A 12,307-nucleotide genomic window follows, 5' to 3' on the forward strand; every position below is an offset into this window, starting at 1 on the left:
CCGTTTATCTGGATTCTGTCGTGTTTCTACTAACATCTGATTAAGAGATTCCGAGACAGGAAAACTTACTGGAGTTTTTTGTCGTTTAGTAAATACGACCTGATCATTTGTGAGAGGCTCCTCAGTTTCAGTAAACTTCAGAGACTGACGCACCGCTCTGATGAGATAATCAATGCCGGAACTGTTAAAATCCTCACCATCTGACTCCACTTCGCCCTCCTCACCCTCATCTTGTTCCGTGAGATCTGGCATGGAATCGTCAGAATGCAAAATAGCAGAAACTGGAAAATCATAAGACATATGAAATTTATCCCGTTTACCCAAAATGGATTTGGACCTTACGCAAGGCTGAGACGCCTCCGGTAGTTCTGGCGGTCTCACCCTAGACTCAGATCTTGCCGTTTCCCGCTCCTGTCGAGCGGCGGTCAATTCTGATTGCAACCCAGCCAGTACATTTGCTAACATTTCCCAAGGAGGGTTCGGTGAGGAAATTGGTTGTAAAACTGGAGCAGAAATTGTATTCTGAACCGAATCCACAAAACATACTGTACATGTGGTAGATCCATCCGGTAACACACTGCTACAGACTTTGCAATTATGCTTTTTAGTTTTTGCTGGTGCCTTACTCGTTATGGCGACAGACAATACAATACACAAAAAACAGACACTTGCACGACTCAGTAAAATAGTAGTAAGGTGTCTCTATATATATATATATCTGGCCAAGTGCAGTACACGTGGCCAGTACTATGAAATGTGATCCCAAATTCCCACTAACACCCCTGCGCCTCCGGTGGAGTAGAGATGTAGTACTGGAACGTTCTGGAATCACAGAGGAAGACACAGGAAGCATGGTTAAAATGGCTGCCATGCTTAACTTATAATCACAGTGCAGTATTCATACTGATATTATAAACAGCCTGTGTAACCATCCCTGCCAATATAAAACAGCCTACAGCCTTAATATCATACTGCTGATGTTGCTGCTGTACCTTCTCCCCCACCCCCCCGCGTCTGCTCCGTTGCGGATGCAGTGCGGCCCGGGCAGCGGGCTCGTGGGGCCGCCAGCGGGACCTGGAAGCGGGACGGGGAGCGCGCTGTGAAGCGCTATGATTACCAGAGCAGCGGTGGCTTGTCAGCGGCGGTGTGAGCAGCGCTCTGAGAAGCGGCGGCCGGAGCAGCGGGCGGGCTATGACCAGCGGCGGCTGGAGCAGCGGGCGGGCTATGACAAGCGGCGGCCGGAGCAGCGGGCGGGCTATGACAAGCGGCGGCCGGAGCAGCGGCGGCGGGTCAGTAGAGGTAACCCAGTGTAAATCAATGTCCCCACACCTCGGGGCGGCAGCGGGAGCTGTCCGCCCCGCACACATACCTGCACTCCCTTGTGGTGAGGCTCCGACGAGGCTTCTCAGTAAGCGCCGGCCAGCCTGTGTGCAGGAGATCTCTGTGTGGCTGTGAGGGTGCTCATTCAGTGAGGACCGACACGCCACTGCTGCTATCAGCAGCTTGCACTATCCCTGACCCTGCCTTTTGGAAGGGGGAAAGGGAAGTATATAAAATAGAAAAAATATTCAAAAAAAAAAAAAATAAATAAATCAAAGTAATTGTGGACTCAGCCACAGAGCTGTTACTACGTCGAGCACAGAAAAAACACTGAGGTACTCGGGGATATGGAGGGGTGGAGTGTTCTAAATTTAAATATTCAGTGCTGTTTCCTACGGAAGCCGTCCATATCCCAAGAGTACTCCAGTGACCCCTAGTGGATGAAAAAGAAAAAGCACTTGACTAGTATTTTGCTCCTGATTCAGAGATGGATGCTACTGCGGCGTTATGCTAATGCAGGAGGCAGCGTCTTGTGTACACAGAAGCCTCCTGTTGGATTCTCGGATCTGCTGCTGCGTCTGAAGATGTAGCATCGGATCATCTGTATGAACATAGACCATCTGGGTAACCGTCAGCTTACCCTAAATGGCCGGTATTTTCACACTGCCAGGGCCACCGAGCTGCGTCCACTGGTCGAGAATAAGGCAGACACAACCCCATTTTCTGACACGCTGGCTGTCGCCGCCCCTTCCCCGCCCCTAGGGGGCACAGCGGTCATCGTTGCAGAAACGGATATGCACATGCGCAGATTGCCTGACATCAGAGATGTATGTTAAATATTGGGTTTTTGTACATCTCTGAATCAGGCACTGTATTGGCATTTCTGAATGCTAGGAAAAACACAAGTGAAACCGTATGTCACAGGTGTACGTCACACAAGGAATATATCTACATCATGCCTTTGTAAATATCATATTGTACCTTTTCTAATTACAGTATATTAAATTCTAACATCTGCAATAGGGAAATACTGTACACACGTATCAGTGTTTTGTACTGTAGCACCATAATTAGACAATTTACACTAATGAAGGTACACAAATTGCCATGTTAATTAATAGAGCAGTACTCACAACCAATAGCAAATTATGCAAACTTTGCTGGGTAACAAATATAAATTAACAGTATGTTGTTCTTCAAAATAAATATTTTTTCTTTTTCTTTTTGGAGAGAAAAAAATCTTACTGTTACTCTTCTATAAAACAGAAAATACTGGTATATGGATTGATTTATTGTTTTACAGTTAGAGAGATTTTTATAAAGGCGGGATGAGGTTTATTGCAGAAAATGCTGAGAGTTTGTGTTATCTGGTGCAGATACAGTAAGTTTAGCTCCGATACTTGACTACATTGTACAGAACATTGCGCACCCTTCATATTTAGAATAATATTATCAGTATGCACAGAGCAGTTTGTATAACATTAATATTTTTTGTTTTAAAATATTAATAAGATCAGTAAGCCGGAAGGTCCTCTTATGTTACGACTAGGGTTATATTTACCGCTTTATCGGAAGTCTCCTTTACAAAGAACAGCATCACAAACTGATCGCAGAGAGGTGCAATTCCACTAATGAAGAATTCCGTATCAAACTGTGACACTAAATAGAGAATGAAAGAAAAGTTATAAAACAAGGGAAAAAACAGAATACATGAATTGTTGTGTAGGCTGCCCGTGGTTGTCCAGCTGCTGTGGAATTACAAGTCCCAGCATGTCCTGCTAGCCAGAACTGCTATACATTGCTGGAGCGTACAGTTACACAACAGCTGGGAAGCAACATGTTCCCTGTCTCGGAATTAATGTATGAATTAGCTGGAACTATTCACCAGCATTAACTCAATCAAATCCTGCTGTCTTCACTGAAACACGCCACAGTGGTCATTATACGCAGCATTACAGCATGACAACGCTCATGTAGGAAATGGCTGAACATTCCACACAATTCCTTTTCATGAGTTTAGAAGTGCAGACATCTGAGACAAATCTGCTCGAATACCATTCATCCAGAGGCAATATTACTGGGAAAAGCTTTCCAACACACTATTTCACAAACTGAGAATTTGTCTCGCTTTCCACATATTGCTTACAGGCTTGGAACAAGGTTTGATCTGCAAAAGAATGTGAAAAGCAAGGTCTTGAATGAAATCCTGACATTGTCTCAGCAGGGCTCTACTAATATACTAACTGCATTTTGTGAGAATTTACAATAGTTTTACTTAAAGACAGCAAAAAATAAAAAAAAAGCATACTCTATATGCTTAATAAACTGTATAAAGAGGTTAGATAAAATATTAATGAAATAAAGACCATCAGCTATCCGTATATATATATATATATATATATATATATATATACACACACATATACACAGGTTGAGTATCCCTTATCCAAAATGCTTGGGACCAGAAGCATTTTGGATATCGGATTATTCTGTATTTTGTAATAATTGCATACCATAATGAGATATCATGGCGATGGGACCTAAGTCTAAGCACAGAATGCATTTATGTTACATATACACCTTATACACACAGCCTGAAGGTAATTTAATACAATATTTTTAATAACTTTGTGTATTAAACAAAGTTTGGTTACATTGAGCCATCAGAAAACAAAGGTTTCACTATCTCACTCAAAAAATTCTGTATTTCGGAATATTTCGATATGGGATACTCAACCTGTATGTATATATATATATATATATATATATATAAAAATAACCAATAGATGCGGGGGCGCACAAGGAACTTTTAGGTGAGCAATATAAGTGCACGTGATTATGTGAAAAGGTGTACATAAAAAGTAAAAATAACACTAATCCAGTTAGTGGATGGCAGCAGCCTTAAACAATGTGGTATGTGCTTGGATGGTACATATACGAGGTTAAAATAGAACTAGCGGAGATAAGGGCGCCTATTTAGTGTTTAAATATTAATATAAAGTGAACCAAGTGGTAATGTATGGACATCACTTATCTGGTACACACATTGTCTTCGGTCACATGACCAATGTACATACAGGTGTGTCCACATACATCTTTGCTATATCCCGCCATGTATGGCTTGGTTTAACATGCTATAGACTCAGAGATTTAGCCATGCCTTGTGATTTTTCTTAACTTGCTAATTTAATATGTTACTTTATACATATTGTATTTTGACAAACCAAAATTTTAAAATCCATCCACTTGCTACTCGTGAAAAACAGCTTAGCCGTGTTTTGCATGTTGTGCCAAATTTAGCAAACTAGCAAAGATGTAAGTGGACACATCTGTATGTGGAAACAAAACTAGAACAAAAATAACATAGTGTGTACAGTTTTTTCAAAACATATTTCACCATAAATAGTAGTTGTATCTAAAAAACCTTCTAAGAATAAGCAAATCCTCAAGTAAAAAATCCACCAGCAGGGATTATCTAAAGGTTTTTCACATAATTTAATACAATATATAAAAACAAAATAAAAACAAATGGTAAAAATTCAAGCGTACAGAATAGAACAAAAATTCAAGCTTATCAAGCCGTGTATAGCAACGGACACATCCTGTTTTCCATATGAATCCAATAATGGTAAGAGTGCACACATACAGGAAATTTAAATAAAAGCAGCTTATCTGTCCAACTTTAGCAATCCGTAAATACAATCGGATACATCGTGTTTTCCATATGAATCCAATAATGGTAAAAGTGCAAGGGTACAGGAATGATAAATTAAAAGAGCTTATCTGTCCATAAAGAGGTATCAGGTGCAGCAGTCCCGATTCAAACTGCTGACGAAACGCGTTGGTACTGCTGCACCTGAGACCTCTTTATGGACAGATAAGCTCTTTTATACACAGCTTGATAAGCTTGAATTTTTGTTCTATTCTGTACGCTTGAATTTTTACCATTTGTTTTTATTTTGTTCTTATATGTTGTATTAAATTATGTGAAAAACCTTTAGATAATCCCTGCTGGTGAATTTTTTACTTGAGGATTTGCTTATCCTTAGGAGGTTTTTTAGATACAATTACTATTTATGGTGAAACATGTTTTGAAAAAAACTGTACGCGCTATGGGGGTAATTCCAAGTTGATCGCAGCAGGAAATTGTTCAGCAGTTGGGCAAAACCATGTGAACTGCAGGGGAGGCAGATATAACATGTGCAGAGAGAGTTAGATTTGGGTGGGTGTGTTCAATCTGCAATCTAATTTGCAGTGTAAAAATAAAGCAGCCAGTATTACCCTGCACAGAAATAAAATAACCCACCCAAATCTAACTCTTTCTGCACATGTTATATCTGCCTCCCCTGCAGTGCACATGGTTTTGCCTAACTGCTAAAAATACACCACCAACAATAGATTTGACACTCTCCACCAGTTACAGGGTGAGGAATATTCCCCAAAGCAGGGTTTTTTAGGGAAACGAAGAGAGTATATGAGACAACAACAAAAAGATCAGGTTCCGAATCAATTGTCTTCACGGATATGGGGAAAGAGAAACAGAGACGAAGAGGGAAGAGAGGAGGACAGGGCACCTCACAAAAAAGCATTAATGCAGCCCCATTAGTGAAAAAGAAAATGGGCATTTTTAATCTTTCAGAGGTGGAGCTCAATGATACAGACATGGATGTATTACAGAGAGGGTTATCTTTTGCGCCTTCGGCAGGGGTCAATAAATTTAATTTATATATGGATCTCAACCTGTATATACGTAAAATGACATTAAAAAGACACTACATTAGACAAGGTAATAAGTCAACAGCCCCCATAAAAAATTATGAAAGTCAAAGAAATTCTAATGTCTCTGGGTTGAAAAAGAGATCCACTTTTTACCCTGTTGAGTCACGAGGTACACACCTGGACCCGTTTGCTCAGCTGGTAAAAAAAGACTTTGATAAAATTAAAGAAAAGGGGAATTCAAACCCAAATTTAACTAGATTAGAACAACTATCATTAGATAAATTAAAAGGGAATGCGGCTTTAGTTATTAAACAAGCCGATAAAGGGGGAGGGGTGGTTCTACTAAATCGAACTGATTATGAGACTGAAATGTATAGATTGCTCTCAGACCCCTCTTCCTATTCCAAGTTAAAAAAGGACCCTACGAAAGATTACCAAGCTTCTTTATTGGAGCTACTTAATAGAGGTTGTAATACGGGGGTCCTCAATGATGAGGAATTTGGTTATTTGTGGAACGAACATCCTAGGATCGCCACAATATATTATTTACCGAAGATCCATAAAAACCAATCCAAACCCCCAGGTCGCCCTATAATATCGGGGATTGATTCTCTTACCTCACGTGTTTCTGAATATGTAGATATTTTCCTCAAAATATATGTCCCTGAGTTAGAAACCTATGTGAAAGACTCAACACATATATTACAGTTGCTAGAAAATCTTGTGTGGTGTGATGATTATAAGTGGGCTACTATCGATGTCACTTCGTTATATACCTCGATCCCACATGAGAAAGGTCTGCTTTCCTTGGAGTTGGTATCGAAAAGAGATAATGAGATGACCACGCAGAGGGTTCAGTTTCTTCTAGATTGTGTTAGTTTCATTTTTAAACACAATTATTTTACCTTTTTGGGTGAATTTTTTGAACAAGTGTGCGGGGTAGCCATGGGGACGATTTGTGCCCCGAGCGTCGCCAATCTATATATGGGTGAGTGGGAAAAGGGAAACATACTAGCCAATAATCCTTATTCTGACAAGATCATGCTGTTTAAACGCTATATTGATGACGTGCTTGTCATTTGGCGTGGAACAGAAGATGAATTTAATGGGTTCATACAATATCTTAATATAAATGAATTCAATTTACGGTTCACATCCAATTTTCAGAAAGAACAGATAGAGTTCTTGGATCTAGTCCTTAATACTAGTGACTATGCATCCAATAAACTAATAGAGACATATACATTTTTTAAAGAGGTAGACAGCAATAATTATTTAGAGTACAACAGCTGTCATTTGAAAAAATGGAAAAGTAATTTGCCTTTTTCACAACTAGTACGCTTAAGAAGAAACTGTACATCATCAATTAAATTCGAGGAACAAGCATTAGAATATAAAAGGCGTTTTTTAGAGAAAGGTTATCCCTTAACCCTAATTGAAGGAGCCATTAAAAAAGCTTGCACACTGGATAGAAAAGAACTAATTAAATATAAGAAACATGAAGCTGGGAACCGGGTTGAAACTGAAACAATGTTTTGTCCTTTTGTGACGCAATTTAACTCCTCTAATCATGAAATACAGACCAGTCTTAAGCGTAACTGGCACATCTTGCAAATGGATTCTGTATTATCCGAACATTTACCAGCAAGACCTGACATGGTATTCAGACGAGCAAAAACCTTAAAAACCTATTTAGCTCCCAGTCTATTACCTACCTTAGAGAGAAAAGAGAATAGTACTTTGAATTGTTTATCATTGAATAAAATAGAAGGATTTTATGTATGTGGAAAATGTAAAGTGTGCCAGTATGGGTTAAAAGGCACTAAAACTTTTAGTAATAAAAATTCGGATAAACAGTTCAAAATCAACAGCTTTATTAATTGCAATTCCACTTTCATTGTTTATCTACTTGAATGTGGATGTGGGAAGAGATATGTCGGCAAGACTAAGAGAGTGTTAAAACTCCGAATTTTAGAACATTTGATAAACATTAAGAATAATGTGGATAATCACAGTGTTCCCCGTCATTTCAAACAACACCATTGCAGTGATCCTGCCTCGTTAAAATTTATAGGTTTGGAACATATAGCATATGACAAACGTGGGGGAGATAGAGAAAATACACTGAATAAAAGAGAAACATTTTGGATAGTTACACTAGATACTCTTTATCCAAATGGGTTAAATGAGGGATATGAATTGACCCCGTTTCTAAAATAGGCATTCAAGACGGGTTTTCCTTGTTTGTCACTGTGTCAGTCCACATTTTTTAATAAGGCTGAGTCCTAGTCTGGTGGATTTATGCCTACTTATTTCATCATATCTCATTATATTTCCTTTTTATCTTATATCCTGCATCGCTGGTATAAAAACAGCTATAGTTATTTTTCCCCTTTTTTATTAATATATCGCTTAAGCAAGCGCTGGTCCTTTAATATCTTGATTGGTCCATACACCTGTTCATTATGCCCGCATACGTCAGGAACGGGCGCCGTTCTACCTTTCAGTGACGGGAGTAACGCGACGGGTTGAACGGTATAAGTGACGGGAGTAACGTGACGGGACTAATGCTGAAGGGAGCGCAGGGATAGACATCCAGTTTCGGCCGCTGATGTGATTGCGATTGTTGTGATTAACAAAGGTATTATTACTTTAGAACAAGGAGTCCGTGGGACGGATGAAATATAGGTGTGTTTGTATAATGTTATATGCACAACATGTATCCATTCATTAGAATATATATAGGTATTGAACAGCTATTTGAGCTATTGTGTTTGCCGACATTGATGTGCTCATTTGTATAATTGAATTCAATGTGTTTTATGTATTTCATTGCCACTCATTTGTATATCTGATGCCTTGATGAATTTCTCTGTTATAATTATTTTTTATGTGGATGCATAATATTCACTATTCTTAATTATCTGTGCACTAGAGAGATTTTAATACTATATTCCATGTTATGTTTAAACCAATTTGAATGTAAGTTGCATGTGTTAAATTGAACAGTGACGTATTTATTTAGACAATGTTTTTGTGACTTCAGACCAAGCCTACTGACGAAGTCGAATGACGAAACGCGTATGGGCGTGGTCTGACGTTTTGGATTTGGAACTGAGAATGCTGGTTTGCACAGTGGGGTAAAATCATATGCTGGTTATACGAGCGGTGGTTTGACCGCCTTTTATGGTACGGGTTTTTTACTTGTGACCGATCTGGATTTTTAAAATAAAATTGCTGTACTCTTTTAATGCACTATTGGCGCTCCCTGCTTCTTCAATCTCTTGGCAGGACTACCACCCGTTCGGGATCGGGTAACATTGGGGAAGCGACAGCTGGAAGTTCCAGAAGTGCACACTGACAAGTCTTCTTTACCAAACAATATTGGCTGTCAGTGAGTTTGAGGAACATTTTTTCTTGTTCAATTTTTGGACTTGTAGTTCCACGGGACTTTTTATATATATATATATATATATATATATATATAAAACAAAGCTTTTTACCTTGTTGTTTGCGCTCATACTATCTGTCTCTCTCTCTCTCTATATATATATATATATTACACAGAAATAATAGGTATATATTGTATATACAGTATTAAAAGAAATATGAATTATTACCAATCTCAACATAACGGTTAGGTAGGTCCCTTATTTCACTGGCATGTCGCTCTTTCACAGAGCATATCTGTAAATAAAAAACAATATATTAACAGGTACAGTATCTCCTCATTTATGTACTGTTAACGATCAATGGATTGCATCCCTAAGGAGGGGGTAGAAACACTTCATTGCACTGTATATTTATGCAAAACTGAACTGGAAGTATAGGTAAGATTGCTTTATACAGAAAAAAGTCACTTGTGTAGTATTAAAGATTGAGCGCGGGTACCTTAACAGATTTCCCCCATCCAATGACAAGTGTTAAACTATCCTTCCAGAAGAGGCTACATGGGTACATGTCTGGGCGCAGACTGGTGTCATCTCTGGGTACATTAGTAATCCTTTGTCTTGTGATTATGTCAAATATCTTTATTCCCTATAAAGGAAACACGTCAGATGGTAAATAACTATAACATAAAGAGAAATATATGTGCGAGCGGTGCATAAGTTCATAGAAAAGGTTCTCACAACAGGTTTTGGTATACTGTATGTACTGTAACACTTCATTGCTATTACACTTATATCAGAACATGTACAGTATCTTAAAGAACACAGTTCCCATTGAAATACTGTAAGCAAAACATTTAATTAAGCAAATACTGTACAACTCTATAATTTAGAATTCTGGTACCTACATAAAGTAATAAAAAATGAACAGGTGATTCCCCAGGACCATGCTTAAGACCCTGACCCCACAAAGGGTATTTTATACCATCAGGACCATACAAAAATTTACATATTTGCTATATTTCAGTTAAAAAGAAAGCAGTGTTGGAACTGCCTAATCTGTTCTAAAATGCATCTGGAGATATGTAGATGGCATACAGTAAGTAGCAAATAAGGGAAAAAAAAATAAATACAGGTTGAGTCTCCCTTATCCAAAATGCTTGGGACCAGAGGTATTTTGGATATGGGATTTTTCCGTATTTTGGAATAATTGCATACCATAATGAGATATCATGGTGATGGGACCTAAATCTAAGCACAGAATGCATTTATGTTACATATACACCTCATACAAACAGCCTGAAGGTAATTTTAGCCAATATTTTTTATAACTTTGTGCATTAAACAAAGTGTGTGTACATTCACACAATTCATTTATGTTTCATATACACCTTATACACACAGCCTGAAGGTCATTTAATACGATATTTTTAATAACTTTGTGTATTAAACAAAGTTTGTGTACATTGAGCCATCAGAAAACAAAGGTTTCACTATCTCAGTCTCACTCAAAAAAGTCCGTATTTCGGAATATTCCGTATTTCGGAATATTTGGATATGGGATACTCAACCTGTAATAACATTTTCCCTAATCTTATGCAGAAGACAGAGCCAGCACTAAGCAATGTGATGCCCTAGGCAAGATTTCTGTTGGTGCACCCTAGCAAATAATCCCATCACAGTACGTACATTATATATATATATATATATATAAAATGCTTGATGCTTACCACCTTTGAAATACATACTCTTAGTAATTAATACAGTAAAAACACATAGTAGAGTCTAAAGTAAAAAGCATCTGTTTAATATAGACATAAAAAACAACTTAGCACTTAAATATCATACAACAATTGTTCCTGTATTTGAAACAATACTTCAAAGTTTTCACCTACCACTGGAGCATTCGAGACTAAATAATTCATAGAAAGAGGACCAGGCATGTATAAGTCATTTACTTAGTCATTATTCATCATAATGCTCTGTTGCTGTTTATGTGATTGAAGTCAAGACAAAAGCTACTGCCAATGATCAAAAAAGCCATGGTCCATTATAACCATATTTATTCAGAGTGAACTGCACACGCTGACACCTAAATAACAGCCTGTTTAGTGCAGCTGTATGAAATGTAAATAGGAATCATGAAACCAAAGCATTAAGCAGCAATTTCATTTTGAGCTTCTACATGCATCTCTGTCACAAAGGGACATATTAAAGGACATAAAATACAATAAAAACATTGTGATAGTTTCTCTCCACATCACAGGACACAAAGATGCATTTAGTAGTTAGTCATGTAAGGACACAATGGGTCAGACTGTAATAATGATCACATCCCTTCCATAGAAATTCCTCTTACTACACATTTAAAAGGACTGTGTATGTCAAAGGAGCAATATTCTATCATCAACTGTTTCTTCTATGGTTTTCTGCAGCCTTCGGCAACAACAGGAGCATAATGTACTTTGTTTCTCCGCTGAAATAATTCTTTTTTTTCCCCAACTGAAACTGCAGTGGCTTCAGTAGTTGGAGCAGCTTCTGCTGTTTTTTCACCTCGACAGACAGCAGGAGCACATGCACACACTGGCACGCGTCGCCTCATCTCTGCAGTCACTGGCAATTGTGGCTGCAGACGTGTGATGATGCGTATTACACTAGGAGTTGTGTAGAATTTAGGGCGGGGGGGTAAAAACTGGGATAGGTTGTATGCCGGGGCTTGGTACTGGGAAGAATTCATTATAGGAAATGCCTGTCATCGGCAGGAAGGAATAGCGATATGTGTTGTCAGATATAAGGGAAATTTGCAATAGGAAGATTTAAGTTTCAGCCCAAATGGGTGGACACTGAACCCCTAAGAAATATTTGACAATGGTAGCAGA

The 12,307-nt window shown here is 38.4% G+C and overlaps 1 protein-coding gene across 2 annotated transcripts in view; it reads right to left on the reverse strand.

Annotated features, from left to right (window-relative positions):
• VPS41 (VPS41 subunit of HOPS complex) overlaps positions 1–12,307 on the reverse strand; it is a 661,741-nt gene that overhangs the window by 342,685 nt on the left and 306,749 nt on the right. For both annotated transcript variants that reach the window (XM_063922529.1, XM_063922530.1), the window contains exons 9-11: positions 9,931–10,077; positions 9,660–9,726; positions 2,882–2,979 (exon numbers count right to left, since the gene is read on the reverse strand). In XM_063922529.1, coding sequence (XP_063778599.1) covers positions 2,882–2,979; positions 9,660–9,726; positions 9,931–10,077 — 312 coding nt within the window. The remainder of the gene's footprint in view (positions 1–2,881; positions 2,980–9,659; positions 9,727–9,930; positions 10,078–12,307) is intronic.

Source organism: Pseudophryne corroboree, chromosome 5 (assembly GCF_028390025.1).
Source record: "Pseudophryne corroboree isolate aPseCor3 chromosome 5, aPseCor3.hap2, whole genome shotgun sequence".
In the NCBI taxonomy this organism is placed as follows: domain Eukaryota; kingdom Metazoa; phylum Chordata; class Amphibia; order Anura; family Myobatrachidae; genus Pseudophryne; species Pseudophryne corroboree.